The sequence below is a fragment of the Typopeltis vanoorti genome, chromosome 1 (assembly GCF_054136105.1).
Source record: "Typopeltis vanoorti isolate ZY-2024b chromosome 1, IOZ_Tvanoo_1.0, whole genome shotgun sequence".
NCBI lineage: Eukaryota > Metazoa > Arthropoda > Arachnida > Uropygi > Thelyphonidae > Typopeltis > Typopeltis vanoorti.
Genome location: NC_143549.1, coordinates 139497686 through 139516993, shown reverse-complemented (window position 1 = coordinate 139516993; position 19308 = coordinate 139497686). Strand labels below are relative to the sequence as shown.

The 19308-nt window shown below is 34.1% G+C and overlaps 1 protein-coding gene across 1 annotated transcript in view; it reads left to right on the top strand.

The window, feature by feature from the left end:
- The window catches only part of Dora (zinc finger SWIM domain-containing dorado), a 495561-nt gene that overhangs the window by 216564 nt on the left and 259689 nt on the right, over positions 1–19308 (top strand). The window contains exon 10 of the mRNA XM_090399467.1: positions 8293–8488. Coding sequence (XP_090255593.1) covers positions 8293–8488 — 196 coding nt within the window. The remainder of the gene's footprint in view (positions 1–8292; positions 8489–19308) is intronic.

The following is a 19308-nucleotide window of genomic DNA, read 5'->3' as shown; positions in this document are numbered from 1 at the left end:
TTGAGCACTATAAGGTTTGTCAAATGAATAGGAGGAATGGAGTGTACTGTCAATTAGCAAAAGCTATGAATAGGATTGGAAGACCGTGAAAACAGGTCATTTACAGGAAGAGGATGGCTGTAAGAATGGAACTTGAGTACTCCTGTATTGGCAGAGAAATCTGAGGAGAGAAAGCCATCCACCATGACACATAGTGAGCGACCAGTGTGAAAAAGTTGGCAATACGGTTGCAGAGTATGGAAAGAAGACCATAGAATGGCAGTTTGCTAAGTGTGCCAAATCTGCAAATCTGATTAAAAGCCTTTGAAATGTCAAGGGCAGCCACACGAGTTTCTCTGAATTTTTCGCATGTTTTGAGTTCAGAGGTGGGCAGTGAAAGCTGAATCAGATGTAGATCGCAAGTGGCAGAATCTTTTGCAGGGACAATGCTCACCAGATTCACCAGAGCTTCGTTTGTGGAAACAGGCTACTATGTGAAGATGGTGACTTGATTGCTCTAGGCTATATATATTGCACATCAACAGCCCTTTATCTTGCACTCTATAGGTGCCACTCTTGTGGTGAAATGAATCATGAAGAGTATAATTTGGGCCTTGAAGGTGAACTATGGTTGATATAGCTGCAGTTTTGGATTTCTGTTAAGAGCAGGAGGTCTGGGTTGGATGTCTGTAAGTGGTGATGAATGATATGTATGTTGGAATTTATGTCATGGATGTTTGCAAAGTGGATGGAAAGTGAAGGTAAGGGGTTATCCAGAGAAAGGGAGAGATTTATTTTGATTGTGTTGTTGCTGTCATTGTTTCTGTTTCATTTTTGGTTTATTGTTAGATGAAAGGAAAGCGTGGCCAGTTTTTCCTTTCATTCCATTCTGTGGCCTCAACAGTGCTTCCCACATACTACTACTCAGACTCCCTCTTCAGGTGTAACCTGGTAGAATATGTGGCAGTGAGATTTATGAATACATATATTATTATATATATACTATACTAGGGGGGGATCCGACCTATGGTGTGCCCCCCTCCCGTGTTCTGGACTGGTAGGCCGGTTCTCCTTGAATTCTGATGACTAGAATTTCAAAGACTCAACACTCAGAGTAGCCCTTCGGCACTCAACCCCCCCTGTGTTCCAGACTGGTAGGCTGGTTCTCCTTGAATTCTGATGATTTGAAAAGTTGAAGGGGGGGGTTCCGTCCCCCATGGCACCTACGCACCCAATCCCCCGAGTTCCGGACTGGTAGGCCGGTTCTCCTTGAATTCTGATGACTTGAATTTTGAAAACTCGGCGTTCAGGGTAGACCCTGAGTTTCAAAACGTTTCAAATAACTTGACAAAAAATATGACACAAAAAGGTTACATAAGAAGGCTTATCATTTTATATATATAGGGTAGATTTATTGACATTTAGCATACTCAGTATTCGAGATACTTTCTCATCATTCACTTATAACACTCATTATTCTTCTAGGAATAAAGCCTGTAGTACCAGAATGGAACACTCCAATTAAGTGATCATTAAATAGCTCAACTATGTCATCTGCTTTGTTCACCTCATTCCTATCTCCACTCAGCAACCTAATCCATACACTATCATTTTTCCCTCCTACTCACCACATAGCAAAAAAAACTCCTTGGGATTCTCTTTGAATTGCAGTGCCAGTCTCCTCTCATATTCTAATTTTTCTCTCCTTGCAATACTAGTCAGTTTTCTAGCATGAGCTTTATATTTCTCATTTCCACCTCTCTTTATATGCCTTCTATAATCTCTTCTGCAATTCCACTTTTATTACTTTTGTTATCCATTTGATTTGACTCCAAATTGCTTTATCTTCTTCACTTCACGGTATACAACCTGTCATTGCTGTCAACAATTTTTTCTTATGCATCTCCCATTCCCTAATAATCCCTCTTTCTTCAGATTCCTTCATCCATTGTAATACTGCAAGCTGGTTTTAATGATAGTTGCCTGTCTTATCACATAAGCCACTGCATTATCTGAACTTGGATGATACACCCTTGCAAAGTGATTGGTTATTAATTCAACTATTACTTTTATCACCATTTTATCAGTATTCATTGTTATAATTTGAATAATTCATTAATCATTCTTCCTTTTACTTGCCATATAGCAAAGGGATTTCTTTTAGCCTGTTTAGCCATTTTTCTGAAAATCTGATTTAGCTTTTCTTACCATCTTCGTCACCCTTGTTTTGTGCTCTTCATGAACTTAATCATCACATTTCCACATATATTCCTTCCATACAGAAAGGAATATATGAGGAAATGTGTTTTTTCTAGTCCCTGCTTATTTATGCTATTGATTCATTTAATTCCTACCTGACTTAACCTTTTGACTGTGGATAGGCAGTCTGCTCCTGCTCTAAGCTGCTTGGAAAATTTGTCATAATCACTCAGTGTGTAGTTTCACCCCTTTGTGAAAAGTCTCCATTCATGACAGAATATTTGCTACATTCAAAAGTGATAAATGTTCTTTAGGAGAAATGAAATGAAATGGCCTATAATTTATTCTCACTAATACGTCATCAACATTCTCTCTTAGCGACAATACTGACAAACTGACTTTCCACAGCAGTGTGGAAAGTCAGTTTATCAGTATATCACAGATGAGTTTCATTTGTTATAATGTAGGAGGGAAAAAATAGTGTTAGATTTCAGTCCAGAAGATTGCACAAGTTAGTAAATTAACCACATTTAGAAAAGTCTAATATTTTTGTTGAATTAATTACATGTAAAAAGATTACTATTCTTATGTACACAGCCAAATAAGTTAATTTCTTAATTTAAATTGTAATTTTTTCATAGTACTCTTTTCGATGCAAAAGTATTAAAAAGCTGTTGTGACAAAGGCATGATTATTCCTAATAATAACTAATATTTTCAGCCAAATACATACTTTTCAGATTAACATAACAATTGCAGTTTGTTACTGAGGAAGAAAAAGAAAATTAAAGTTACTAATTTCTATTAACATTAGAAAGTTATTTAATCAATTTTATTTTTGTAACAGATTTACAAATGGCCATTCATTAACAGGAACTTGCCACTTAGGCATTTCACACAATTTATTACCTTCAGCTTTACCACAGTACATCACAATAATTCTTCTGTGGTTATGTATATATAATTTTGCTATCCAAAAATAGTAGTCTTCTGTGAATCCTGAAATAATTTTTAATATGGTAATATGATTTACTAAATCACTTAAGGAATTGAACAACATAGATACGAATATAGAAACGTAGAAAAAGTCGCATATGACTGCCCCAAATTTGGGAGGCTTACATCAGCAAACCTTCAGCCCAATGGCCAAGAACACCTACTTAGCCCGCTAGAGGGCACCATCAGAACTTTTAGGAGGACAATAGCGTCATCTCTTCATTCTCAGTTACTGTGTTGTATTGCCTATGTGCACGTGCCTTTTTTTGTAAGTTCCTTTTGAAGATGGCAACGTGACGTTGCCGAAATATCGGAAATATTTATTAAAGTGTAATTTAATTTATATTCGTATCTACATTGTTCAATTCCTTAAGTGATTTAGTAATGCATAACCAACATATAAGCCTGCCTGTCTACGAGAATGGTAATATGATATGGCATTTTTAATATACTGCTATTTTATTCGTTACAAGCTGAGTTTATCTTAAATGGTAATCTACCATAAATTTTTTTCATTTCCTCACACTTTTGAAAGCAACAATCTTACTGTGGTAAATAATGTTATCAATCAACCATGGAATCATTAGACTCATCAGGGAAGATTTCATATTTTGCTTTAAACTCATTCACAACACATTGCTGGACTAAGTTTTTTCTTGTTACTCATTCTTTCGTTACTAATCAGTAATTTGTCACATAGTGAAGAACAAAAAAAAAAAAAAAAATTAAAGTTACTAATAGTTACTTAATCACCCAGTAAGATCTGCTTTTTCATCTATAACTTAAAATTAGGGATGAAGTTGAAAATTCAGAGGCTAGTGTCCAGGATAGCGATAGATCCACAGAATGTTACCAAGAGGATAGACTGAAAGTTTGTGGATTATTATCTAGTTGACTGATGAAAAGAGGGGATATGATAGAAAAAAAATATTATCGAAGAGATTTTATAGGATTGATGCAAAAGAAATTTTTCGATATATGTGACAGGTATGGATCTGAGAGTTGGGTCTGAAGTAAAACACTCGACCAAAGACTAGAGACCACAAATATGAGAGTCCTGAGAAAGATTATAGGCATGAACAGATGGCATCAATGGAAATATCATATTAAAAACGAGGATATTAGGAAAGAACTTGAATTGTCAGCATCCAGGAATGCATTAGCAGAGCTAATCTTAGGTGGTATGGTCATTTAAACAGAATGGGCGAGGAAAGATTAGCAAAACAAGTGTTCTCTGCCAGGTTGGCAGCAAAACGACCCAGAGGAAGACCAAGATATAGGTGGATTGATATGGTACAAAATGCTTTAGACGATAGAAATATAAGATCTGATAATGTTGGAGTCTTGACAAGTAACAGACTGATTTGGAGGAAAATTGTAGATAGGAAATTAATAATGATGTAATTTTTTCATGCAGTACTATCATATCCTATACACCCCTTGAGGGTACATGGCAGGAATTTGATGATGATGATGATGATGATGTGACAGTATGGAGAGACACGAGAATTACTCTTGGAAATTGTATGAGTATGATTAACAAGAATGTGATGACTAGTTGTTTTATAAGACTATTACACTTTTTTTATAATCTTTGTCAAGTAGCTTTATTTTATCCTCCTACATGTTTCGCCAATCCTTTTCTATTGGCATCCTCGGGGAATACAAACTAGTAAGCTAAAATGAAGGTTACAGACTAGGTTATAACTGATAATTCTAATTCATACAAAAAATTGGTATTGTGCATGACAATGTGCGTGTCTCGTTAACGTGATTTATTCTTTATGGTTCATTACGTAATTGTTATGAAAGTTCATTTCTTTGATGTTTAATGATCTGATAAAAGTTTTCCAAATTTCTGGTAAAATTAGACCTTGATTCTTGTTTAGGTTTTCAGTTTTACGGGCGACTGTAGCTGCTTCTTTAAAGGTTCTTGAATGGTAGTTATCTTCTATGTATGGCATAAGGCTCTTATCCCACTCAATATGATGGTTAGTAGAGGCAAAGTGGCATGAAAGGCCTGAAATGTCTTGTCTGTTATTTCTGACATATCCTATGTATTCTTTCTTTCTCGTTTCAAAGCTTCTAGAGGTCTGATCTACGTAACTAATACCACATGAGCAAGGTATATTATATACTCCAGAGTACTTGTAGAATGGGTGAGGATCTTTCGGTGATCTTAAAAATTTCCGAATAGTGTTGATTGGTTTGAATGCCACTCTGATCTTATGCGGTTTTAAAAGGTTAGCTAATTTTTTGGAAAGGTTGCTGACAAAAGGAATCGTAATTGTACTGATGTATTGGACGTCATCACGTTGTTGATGTGGTATATCAGTAAAGAGAATCTTGTTATAGAGTCTTTTTGGGTAACCATTTAAAGAAAGTTCTCTGGATATTGTGGTTAATTCTGTTAGTAGGTCATCCTTGTCTGTCGTATACTGTATAACTCTTTTCTTGAGACTATGGATAATGCTAAGTTTCTGAGCTATGTGATGAGCTGAGTTGAATTGGAGGTAACGTCCAGTATTTGTAGGTTTTCGGTATACAGATAGGTTGATATATTGGATTGTTTCTTTATTAAAATGTCAAGGAATGGCAGTTTTTTATCTTTTTCCATTTCTAATGTGAATTTGATGGTATTGTGGAAACTATTGATTTGGTTGAGGTAATTCATTAGTTCTTCTTTCGTATGATCCCAAATGATAAAGATGTCATCTACATATCTGTACCAAATTTTCGGTTTTGGAATGATCTGGGTTAAGATTTTTTTCTCTAGATCTTCCATGAATAAGTCAGCACAAGCAGGTGATAGGGGGCTGCCCATAGCTAATCCAGTGAGTTGTTTGTAGATCGTTTTTTGCCAAATAAAATAGTTAGAAGTTAAACAGTGATTGAACAAAGTAGTGATGTTTTTTGGGAATAAGTTGTCTAAGATGTTGATGACTTCAAACACTGGAATGTTAGTAAACAGAGAAGTAATGTCCAAGCTTGCTAGTATATCCTCTTCAAAAACAGGGATGTTTTTTATTTTATCTATAAAATGTTTTGAGTTTTTAATATAAGTATCAGAGACGTGAATGTGTTGTTGTAAAATCTTCGCAAGATACTTTGACAGTTGGTAAGTGGGAGAATAGATTCCATCAACTATTGGGTGTAATGGTATACCTTCTTTATGAATTTTTGGAAGGCCATACAATCTAGGAGTAAGTGGGTGCATAGATTTTAGTTTTTTTATAATTTCTATAGGCCAGTTATTCATTCCACGTAATAATTCATTGGTGTCATTATGGTTTTTAGTGGTAGGATCTCTACTGAGAACTTCATATACAGACCTGTCAGATAATAGATTTTTAATTTTTTCTTCATAATCTGAAGTATTTAAAATAACTGTATTATTACCTTTGTCGGCTTTGAGTATGGTGATGTCTTTATTATTCCTTAATTTGAGAAGCGTTCTTCTTTCCATTTGGTTAGAGTTGGTGTTAGGAGATCTTGACTGAGCTGAAAGCATTATGCTACTTTTTAATCGTAAGTCATTAGCTATTGGAACTGGTAGTAATGAGAAGACTTTTTCTAAGTTGCAGATGAACTCTATTTTAGGAATGACAGTGGGTTTTAAAGCAAAGTTGAATCCTCTTTTGAGGATAGAGATCTCAGGTTTACTTAAAACGTGTTTAGATAGGTTAATTATCACTTGGTTATCTGGTAGAGACGGTTTGCAGTTGCTATGATTATCATACATTATATTGACTTTATCAATTTGTGTCTTTTTGCTTTGATTAAATGTTTTGGTAAAACTGTTGCTAATCATATTGTCTAATAGTTGCCATGTCTCAGCGTCAAGATTATTAGAGATATCTGTGAATAAATTATAGCACTGTGAGGCTATTTTGCTAAGCATGAATCTCGTATGGCGAATTCTTTCTCTAAGAAGAGCATACGAAGTTCGTTGGTAAATCAAGTTTGCTTGTCTAGTTTTATAATATTGTTTCAAACGAAGAAATTTTGGGATCGCGCTATTGTCTCTACATCTTTTTAAAAAAGTCAGATGGTTTAAATACCTAGCTTTTTTGCATTTTAAACCTTCGAGATTGTGTACCTTTTGTTTGGTGAACTCGTTGATCCTGTTCATTGTGTTGAATTTTTTCTTGACAATTATTCATAAGACTATTACACTTTTTTTATAATCTTTGTCAAGTAGCTTTATTTTATCCTCCTACATGTTTCGCCAATCCTTTTCTATTGGCATCCTCAGGGAATACAAACTAGTAAGCTAAAATAAAGGTTACAGACTAGGTTATAACTGATAATTCTAATTCATACAAAAAAATTTTCAAAGCAGTTCCGTTTGCGAGCCAAGATCAATCTTTCTCTCCTTGGATGGATATGAACAAATCACATCCAGATCCTTCTCAGTCACCAAAAAACGTGGCATTGTTTTCGTAAAAAAATCAGCTAACACCTTTTTATTCCCATATATATAATGGCATCGCCTACTCCCTATATATATATAGGGAGTAGGCGATGCCATTTTTAGCCCTATCTAACTTTTGGAGACGGAGTGGGCAGGTCAATCTCCACTGGTACCCAATCAGAGATAGCTGGCCTATGGCTATCAGTAATTAAGCTGCACGCAGTGAAGCGAGAGAATCTTTTTTTATATATAAAAAAAGTGTAATAGTCTTATGAATAATTGTCAAGAAAAAATTCAACACGACTAGTTTTTTTTTTTGCTCATAAAGTGGTGAATGGGTTGCCATTATGGACATGAATGTTTTGTCAGTGAATGAGTTCAAGAAGAAGTGAGAGATATTGTATGCAGAATGGGTAGTGCAGGCCTCTCAGAATGTGTATGACTCCATGGAGATAGCAGAGAAAATAAATATTTTGCAGTGACATCATTTTCTGGTATGTAATTTTTATTTTTTCTTAAAATTTAATTTAATCGAAGACCACATATGTTACGTATTCAATATGGATTCAAACCAGAAGTGTTCACTATAATGTGTTTTCAATTATGTGCAGCTTTAATGCATTTTATGATGTTTATATCTTTCATTAATAATTATGCTATTCAACTTTTTTTGCTTTTTGTATTTTTTTCATTTTACTTAAATAGGGTGTTTCTTCATGGACAGACATTAACTTCACCACCATCACATCAGGCAAGTGACAGTGTTCATCATCTGTATTATTTTGATCCACAGTCATTTAGTCCTTTAGTTTCTTGCTCAGAAAATGGACAAGACAAGCAGGAAAAAAAAGAGAGCACCCAAGATTCTGTAACAGTCAAGAAAATTGAAGATCCCTTTGAGGTAACAGTTGTAAATAAAGTGGAGAGCACAAATGTTATCACAGCAATTTAAACGTAGCATGTGTGATTAGGGGGAAAGTTTTATTTTTGTGGTATTTAATATTTTTCAAAGTTTTTTTTTTTTTTTAAATTTGGGGATGCCATGATTAATTTGGGGCTTTTTATGTTCTTTTCTGTATTTATTTTTTTAAATTAAATGGAAGCCTTATAAATTTAAGAAGCAAATTTTTTTCCCTAGGACTGAGTTGGGTTTGGGCGATATTGTGGACATGAAATGTCTTGGGGGGGGGGGGGATGTGTGTTATCATCAGCCTTTACCTTTTTCTTTTTTTAATCACTTTTCATTTATTTCTACATTTGAACATATTTTGCAGTTTTTTCACTGTGATATCCTGTCAGACTTTCCAACCTAGAATATTTCTAGGTTGGAAAGTCTTTTTTGATCTATATTTCAGTCTCTCAAATTAATCTGATCTTTTGATTACTTATCCAACTATACCAGTCCTTCTGAACTTTTATTATTAATAGATCTCATGGAATCATCACTCATTGCAGGAAGCCTCACTGAACTATTGAAGCAACTATCATAGGATGCCTTAATATCATTCACAGTACCTTTAATCAACATGTTTCCCCTTATCCCCAACTTTCTATGCAAAAAATCTTCTTTTGCTTATCACACTCTTAGAATTGTCAGGAATGACTTATTATTCTTCCTGTCTCTCCTTTCATCCTACAAACAATTCTTTCCATATTAATATGATAAAATCTTTCACTAACTTTAATATCTCTATTATATCATGTTTCTTCTGCTTATCCACCAGGTTCTGCAATTTATATTCTTTTAGCCTGTCCTCATGACTAATATTCCAATGATATTGCCTTAATTACCAGTTGTCAGACTGTCTCCAGAGTTTCCTCTTCATCACAAAAACCAGGTGATAAAGCTCATCCAGGGATGGTCTGAGGCTTGCAAAATGGTATGGCTACTGCCTGCTTTCTAATTGTTAATGTTGGCCTTATCATAGCAGAAATATGTTGTATTATCTTTATATTTCATACAGTTATCACTCCAGAATTCATCTTCCTCCTAGAACACAGTTTCACCAACGTATACACTAATAGTCTATTTAAACCTTCTTAAAAGTACTTCACATTAATACTTTCTCTGTATCATCAGCAAACAACTGAATAATTCCTCTCACTCTGTATAAAATATGATTAACAAATAAATTTTTGGGACACTACTGTTAACATTACAAACAATAGTGTCCCAAGAGAAAACTATGTGGCAAGTGATTAGTTTTTCCTTTTCTGGGATATCCCTTTCCCATACACAGTTTTCTGATATCAAATAATTAGTCTCATATCAAACACTCTCTCTCTCTCAACTTATATCAGTAACATGTGGCAGTCTGTCAAATGAAGCCCAAAAGCATCACTGTATGCATCTCCTTTATTCAGTGTCACTAAATTACAAAATTCAAGCCAATTTCTAAATCAAGACCTGGATAGGTAAGTGGGATAGCCATTTTAAAATGTTGTATATAGCTGATTTTACCTGTTTTTCAGGATTAAACAAAAAAAAAAAAAAAAAAAAAAAACTTGAGTAATGGTTTTCCCTACCACCTTCATATGCCACCAACTGAATTCACTTCCAAACTGTAAAACCCTTTATAAAGGTTCCTCACATTGCATTCATTCGACCAAAGGGAAGATGTTCTGACATTTAGTTATGCTGTGGAGGCACTGTATTGCTTATGAAGAGAAGTTGAGAAAGTGTAAATTGCAAAGCTTATATAGATGCAAATATGATGCATAATTAATATAAGAAAATTTAATTTCATTACTCACATTATTGAAGCAGTTCCTGTACATTATCTGTGTGACAATGTGCAGCAACTTGATTATTATCATCATCATCATCAAATTCCTGCCATGTACCCTCAAAGGGTTTACAGGATATGATAGTACTACATGAAAAATGTACATCATTACTAACTTCTTATCCAATTTTCCTCCAAATCAGTCTGTTACTTGTCAAGACTCCAACATTATCAGATCTTATATTTCTATCGTCTATGGCACTTTGTACCGTATCAATTCACCTATATCTTGGTCTTCCTCTGGGTCGTTTTGCTGCCAACCTGGCAGAGAACACTTGTTTTGCTAATCTTTCTTCGCCCATTCTGTTTAAGTGACCATACCACCTGAGATTAGCTCTGTTAACGCATTCCTGGATGTTGACAATGTCAAATTCTTTCCTAATATCCTCTTTTTTAATATATTATATTATCCTTTGATGCCATCTGTTCATGCCTATAATCTTTCTCAGGCCTCTCATATCTGCGGTCTCTAGTCTTTGGTCAAGTGTTTTACTTCTGACCCAGCTCTCAGATCCATAAGTTAAAACTGGTTTGAACACTGTCTTGTATACAGCTAATTTAGTGTGCTGATTAATTTCTCTCTTATTCCATATGAATTTATTCAACTGATTTCCCACCATACCAGCTTTGCTGATTCTGTTGTCTATTTCTATATTTAATTTACCATCTTCACTAAAAATCGTGCCTAAATAGCTGAAATGTTTTACTTGTTCCACAGGTTCTCCATTCACAACACAGTTGACATTTTCAATGATTCTGCCTATTTTCATTGTCTTTGTCTTTTTATTGCTGACCTTCATACCATATCTATTGCAACAGCTATTCAATTTAACATCTCCAATTTTGATATCATGTTTAATACCACTTTCCTTCATAATGTGATCCACATAGATAATGAATAACAGAGGGGATAATGTACATCCTTGTCTCACACCAGATTTAACATTAAACCATCTTCCTGTACTTCCTTCAATTCTAACTGCTGATTTACAACTCAAATAAAGACTAAGTATTGCTTGATATAATGCTCCATTGACACCATATTACTGTAGCGTATTGAATAGCTTCTGTCTTGGTACCTTGTCATATACCTTTTCCAAATCGACAAAACTTAAATATAGATCTTTGTTATATTCCCATGCTTTCTCGACTATTTGTCGTAAAGTGAAGTCTGATCCTGACAGCCTCTGTTTGGCCTGAATCCAGCTTGTTCTTCAATAAGCTTCCTCTCCACATTCTTTCTCAACCCTTTCTCAAGTATACTTGCATAAATCTTACCAGGAACACTCAGTAGGGAAATACCTATGTAATTCTCACATTCAGTTCTATTTCCCTTTTTATATATGGGTACTATGAGAGCTTTGCTCCAATCATTGGGAATTCGTCCCTCTGTCCAGGCTTTCTGAACTGTGCAGTGCAGCTACTGTAAGACTCTTATACCACCATACTTTAGCATTTCTGGTCAAAATATCATCTACTACTGCTGCCTTTCCACATTTCAAGCCTTTGATGGCTTTTTCTACTTCAAGTATGGATATGTGTTCCTGACTGCATTCCTAGTCAGTGTTTGTTTACTACTGTGCTGTCATCACTGCTTGTTTCATTTAGCAGTTTTTCAAAGTAATTACTCCATACTTCAAGGATATCATTTTCTCCTATTTTCATGTCACCTTTATCATCTCTAACTCCTTTTACAGCACTCTTTCCCCCATTCCTAAGCTTCTTCAACAACCTCCAGAATATTTTGTCACCTTCTTAATATTTATTTTCTATATTCTTGCCAAATCCTCCCATGACTTTTGTTTGGCTAGTTTTACGCAGTGTTTAGCATTCTTGCAATTGTCTCTGTATTCTCTAAGAGCACAAGCTGACTTATTTGCCAGGAACTTTTGATATGCTTTCTTCTTTTCCTTCACTGCCTCTTTAACTCCCTGTGTCCACCAGAGAGTTCTGATTTTTTTATCATTGCAGACAACCTCACCACATGCCTCTCTAGCAGAATCAATCAATGTTTTCTTCAGATTTTGCCACTGAATCTCCAAGGTTTGATTCCTGTTCTCAAATGCTTTCATTTTTTCTTCAATAATATTTCTGTATTTTAGTCTACAGTTCACATCTGAGAGCTGCTCAACTTTTATTTGCTTTAAAACTTTCTTACATGTTATTCTTTTCAATATGAAATTCAATTTTATCCTGCTCAAGACTAAATAGTGATCGCTTCAAATTTCAAATCCTCTGTATGCTGTGGTATCCTGCACCAGTGAGAAAACATCACTCTCAACAATAACATAGTCAATGAGACTTTTCTTATTCCTTGCCTCTTCTCTCCATGTGAATTTGTGCACATTTTTATGTTGGAACATGGTGTTCGTAATAACCAGTCCGTGTCCTGAGCAGAAATCCAACAAATATTTGCCATTATTATTAGCTTTGCTCTTTTCTCCAAATTTTCCCAAAATATTTTTGTATGTCTCACAATCATTTCCTACTCTGCTATTTAGATCCCCAACAAGGACCAACTGTTCCTTTTTCATTGTGTCAGTTGCTTTTTTTATTCCTAAAGCCTCAAAAAATTCCTCCACTTCTACCTTAGTAGAACCTTCTGTGGGACCATAGGCACAAATAAGTCTCATTGTCCAGTTCCCCATTCTCATATTTTCCCACATTACTCTACTTGAGACTGACTGCCATTCAAGAAGATTAGCCTCGTATTTTGTGTTGAATACTATGGCTACTCCTTCTTTTCCTTGATTGTCATTGCCTGAATATAACATTTTGTATTTATTGCTCAGAAAGATCTCACCAGTTTTTGTCATTTTTGTTTCAGTCACCCCTATTATGTCGATCTGGTACTTATCTAATTCCTCAGCTTTCTCCATTTCTTTGCCATTCAGGCTTCTTATGTTGATAGTACCAATCTTTAACTCTGGTGCTGTTGAGTTGGGGTTTGTTTTCAGATTTGTTCCAGTAGCTGACTTGATTATCCATTTTGTATTCATTGTCAAATGTATAGGGAAAAGCTCAGTCTTTCTACTTCATAGAAGTAGGTCCTAAATCAACTTGGACCTTCTTCTCTTAAAAATATTTCTTTATTCACCAACCGCTTTCTGCTACTGCCCTAGTAAAGTAATGAAGTGATGATCAAGAATTCAGATTGATGACAATTTTATCAGATTGGTATGAAAGTGTATTTTGAAGTCCTTTCATGAAAGTTATATAAGTGTTGTGAACAAGAGAATAAGAAGTACAATTTTTTTTTTTTTTTTTTTTTTTTTTTTTACATGGCAAATACCAAGAGAAATGTGTTTCTAGAGGATTGCTGGAATGTTTCACTGGTTGTATAATATGTTAGTGAAGTGGGATCTCTCAGGATGAGTGATTCTCTTGACTTCATGAAAGTCTGTGAGTAATAATAATGATGCCAATATGATGCATAATTTATATAAGAAAATTGAATTTCATTGCTCACATTATTGAAGGAGTTCCTGCACATTATCTGTGTGATAATGTACAGCAACTTGATTATCCATTTGAACTCCTCACTTCACATCCATGGTAACTGAGATGTATACACATCATGGTTGGTTGGGTGGTTAAAGCACAAAATAATCAAAGTTGCAGTGGATGCGAAGTACATATTAAAATTGTTGTACCATTACATTGAAATATGAGGGATACAAAATGTATGAGGAATGATGTATTTTATCCATAATGACGTTAATGTGGTTAAAGATATATATAAATTAGTTTGTGAAGTTGATAGAAATACACATTGATCATAGAGCCAACCAGTTTATTCCATTAAGATGACTCAACATTAATAGACTCCTTAACTCCATGAATAGATATATCAAGATTTGAAGCTGATAAGTGCATTAAACTTTAGAAATTTTTTAAAATTTCAAAACTTAAAGCACCTTCTTAAAAAAAAAAAAATGCTTAAAGCATTTAAATTAACAAATTCAGGAAATGCAAAAAATTATGTCTTATGTAGGGACAGCAAGAAAAAACACGGATTAGTGTTGTTTAGAATATATGCTTGATAGCTAACACTATGATACAAGTTCATTATGTTTGTCAGTTGCATACTTCTGGAGACCGAGGATAATAATGAAATTGAGTGGCCATCACCCTCCCCAGATTCATTCCCATAGAACACATTTGGTACTCTGAATCACTTGGTGCTAAGCATGGTGTGGCATTGTGAGAACTGCACCACAGTTTGCAGTGGACATATTCCATACTGAAATATCTCTCTGGATAGTTTTTTGTAAGCACTGTACATTAATTCCTTAACCAAGTCCTTAGGAAATTTGTAACTTTTGTCAAAAATGTATTGCAATTTAATTTGTGTGAAATATATAACACATTTTTGTGTAATGTAATTTATTAGTATGCTGGCAATAAATTTATGTCCACATTTGGCTGTAGTCATGAAAAAGTTTTCATATACAGGTAAAAATTGGTTTGTTCTTTACTTTTGGACACCAGTGTATATGAAACTTATCACTATGGTTAGTACATGTGTCTTTTAATGATGAATTCACCACAGGTTTCATTGTATAAAAACTTGGTATACCTTAGAACGTGGACTGTCTGCCATATAGAGATAATCATTCGAAGGATTATTTCATCAACTGAATATATTGCTCTGTTCATTTGATTGTATTTTGAAGTGCATGGGAGTGGAGGAGGAAGGGGAGACTAAACCTAAACACAAGTTGTTAAATATGATGGAAAAAATAGAAAGCGAGCCAGCGAATGAGCAAGAGAGAGAGCTGAAGTTCTAGCATTCTGAATAGAGTCATAGTTGGCAAAAGTAGGACATGAACATTTCAACAGTTTGGTTGATGATGTAGATTTTGTTTCTATTTATTTATTTACTTTCTCTTTTATCCACATTAAGATATTCAGGAATTGGGACATGAGAGTTTTTGAAATGTTTTCACATTTTAACCAAATTCTGGTTAATATTAGGTGTTGATAGCATATCAGCTGTCTGACACAACATGCTATTGGTTTAAATCCAATTGTGGCATACCTGTTTGTTTATTGGCTTTAGGTGGCAGATGATTTCATTGCCTGGTGCAGGACCACCACCATCCTGTTTATTTTGGAGGCTTGAAGTGGATCAAAAAAGTACCATGTTTAGTTTCCATAGTAGGTTCCATTTTATCTAACTGCAGCCTACCCATGGTGCTAAATGTAGAATAGATTTATCACCTTTCAGGTAATTCACATAAAAAAGTGATCCTATCAGTGTCTGTCAACTGGATTACAGTTTGATATCTCAGTTTGTCTAAATTATATCAAAAGTTGATTGTTCTTGTTGCATTTCTGATATTTCAGCAGAAACTTTCAACATGAAAGTTTCTGGTTATTATACACATGCATTTTTTTAAAATTCTCCATGTTTATTACTAAATTAAAGAAACTAATATTTCATTCTTGGTACCCTAAAAGCATCATCCAAATAAAAAGAAAGTCAAGCTTAAAGATTTCATTGCATTTTCATAAAAAGTTTCATTGAATTGTGATTTATGTAATAAATTGTTTGAGGTGATTATTGGATACAGTGTGAGATACGCACTATTAGGATTAATATTTGAGAAATTATTTGAAAACAAGCATGAAAGTGATATCTTAAAAAAATTTCATTGATTGAGAAATATCACATTGAGAAATAACATTTTGTTTGTTCAAAACAACTTCAACAGAGAAAGTATGCTCCGGAAGTCCAGATTTATCTGACTGGAGAAAATATATGTAATCCATATATTCACTTACTCTGATATCAGCTGATCCTTAAAACTGATGAGATTCGTTCTCAGATGCTTTTTATGTTATGAATGGATGCCTCTTTTCTTTTCTATAACATTATTGGAATTGGAAGGTGAATGTCTGTAATAGTTTGTGCCTTTGTAATAATTTCTTGATGCTCTGGTCTTTTGTGAAGGTTGGTGATATGTCTCTTTATATTGTCTTGTGAAAGGCATCTAATGTATTCAAAATCTTCATCATGTGTTCCATCATACTCATGCAGAACTAGAATGATGGGAAAAAACTAAGAAAATGGTAGCATTTCTTTCTAAGAAGAAAGAAATGGCATCAAGAATTTTATTTAAACAAGCAGAATAAATTACATAAAGAATCAACAATGAAAACACTAGTCAAATGTGACATGACATAGAATGCCATGGTATATAATCTGAGGTCTTAACTGCATAAACTGAAAGGAGATGAATTATTTAAAAAAAAAAAAACAAAAAAAACTTGAATACAGAACATGTGAAAAGGAACTATTTCCCATAGGAGGGAAAACTCCACACCATCAGTTTTGTTCTTATTTAGGTGGTGAAGCATATACAACTATACAACTTTATTTGTATAAACATTCCATGAGATAATTGTTTCTGTAAAGGATCTTATTCTTTTTCCAAAGTATACAATGTTTGATGGAGATCGCATGTTCTGCTAGTCCAGACTCTTCTGGCTCATGAAATTTAATGCAATGAACATTTTTATCATGAAAAAATGCTGATTGTATAATCCACACTGGCATGGTATTTCATAGATTCCAGGGTGGGCTAAAAGCAGAAGTTTATCCTTTGCAGATCTCGAAAAGCCGAAATAATTTTAATCATGCAAAAAGACATGTGGAGGCCAGTGGAGCTAAGTAATTTGGTTGTTCTTTCAGACTCCTTAATTTAAGGAATGGTAGCATGATGGGAGGCAGATGACATGGAGGCCCTATAATTATTAATGACTTTGTTAACATGAGACTCGTTTAAGCTGTTAGCAGAGAAGATGGACTTAATTTATTTCTTCAGACAGCAGAGCTTCAGTAGAACACAAAGAGTGAGCTCATCATATAAGCCTTAATGGTGCCAGATTTTAGAGAAGGATGTTGATGTGAAAGAGCATGAATGTAAAGTCCCATATCGGTTTTTCTTTCTAAAAATGAAGAAGTGAAGACTACCAGCTTGCTGATAAAGAAGGAAGTCTACAAAGGAAATAAAATGATCTTTTACTTCAAGTTTGAACTGGATGCAAGAATTGACTCTGTTAATCTTCATGACGAAATCTTGAAGTTCATTGAGGGAATCATGGCAAACTGCAAGGATGTCATCCGCATACATGTACAATAAAGACCTATTTAGTAGCGATATTATCTAGTAGGCATAGTTTGAATTACTCCATGAAATAGTTGGCTAGTGTTGGAGAAATAGGACTACCTTCAATTTGCTGGTAAAGTTTATTCTGGCATATAAATAGCCCTGAGTGGATGATAGTCAAAGAGGTGAATGATATCCATAAGAAAGTCTTGCCAAAGGAAGTCCAGTGTTTCATCTGGGAGAACATTAATAGACACAATATCTAAGCTGAATAAGAGATCACCAAGGTGAAGATGAAGTTCTGAGATTTTTTTCTTTAAAATGAGAACTGTTCTTAATAAATGAAGAGGATTTTACTGTGAATGACAAGCTGGTAGATAGGTGGCCATTTGTCATGATGACTGCATCAATTAGGTTAAATTCCATGAGCTGGAACAGTTAGGACTAGCAAGATATGCCCTCTCCATTAAACATTGTGTCCTTTGGAGAAAGATCAAGTCCTTCACAAAAGCACTTATCTCATGGAACTTTTATGCAAATAAAGTTGTGAAACCTTTCATCACCATCCAAATTTGTTTAGAAATGGTGTAATGCTAATCCATCTATGAGAAATAGTTCTTCTATGTACGTTTAATTGTCAATAGTTTTTTGATTTAATAATTTGTCGTGTTCAGTTTATACAGTACATTTTAGATCATGCCACTATTTCATGTCATATATGTGTAGCTTGCATGATTTCATTGTAAGTCTTATGGTTATCTATTGTACTTGTTTAATTGTCAATAGTTTTTTGATTTAATAATTTCTCATGTTCATTTAACTTAAGAATAAAGAGCTAATAAGCTTCATTTCGGCAATGAAAACATTACTTAAATTAAACTTTATAGTTTACTATATTCGGCAAGAAACTCTCTGATTCCAATCTTTGAGTTTCTTATTCGGTTTTAAAACTATGTGGGATTTAATATCCCCTTAATTTAAGTAAAGTTCTCATGTTCAGTTTATACAGTACATTTTAGATCATGCCACTATTTCATGTCATATATGTGTAGCTTGCATGATTTCATTGTAAGTCTTATGGTTATCTATTGTACTTGTTTAATTTGAAATTCATATTGAAAATGGTCTAGATAGTATGGTGAAAAAAATTGTGCTAAATAAAGCATTTTACATAAGTTATTCCATAGTTAATATATTTATTATTTATCTGTTAATAATTATTTATTTCATTTCATTAGAATTATATAAGTGAAGATCTTTTTATCTTTGCTTAAAAAAATATAAATACATTGTACAAAAGAGAGTTGTGTTGATGACAGAGGGATATTTGACACCAACATGAAAATGTCATATAACAGAAGGCTGTCACTTCTGTCTGAGAGTTATTCCTACCAACCTGTTAGTCATATTTATGATACAGAAGTAGAATAAAGATTTCTGAATTATGATAAGCAGATATCTCTTTTCCATTACATAAAGTTTAAAATTGAAATTGTATCATTTGCTCTTCCCTCATGATATATGAGAAGAGATTGTGGCTGCTCAGGCCAAGATCAAGGGAATTTTTCCACTATATGGCAAGCAAGAGAGAGAGAATAATTATGGTAGGTTGACACTGGTGGCTAGTCATGACAGTTGCAAAGGATATAGTGGAGTTATTGAACATGCACTTTATCAGCTTGTGTCATACTGGTGTAAATGATGCAATGCAATATATAGAAGGGAGGCAAGTATTAGGAGAATTGGAAGTGAAAGAATCAGAGGGGTATCAGGTGTTGATTGGATTAGATGTTAATAAGGCTGTGGGGATGGATGACATA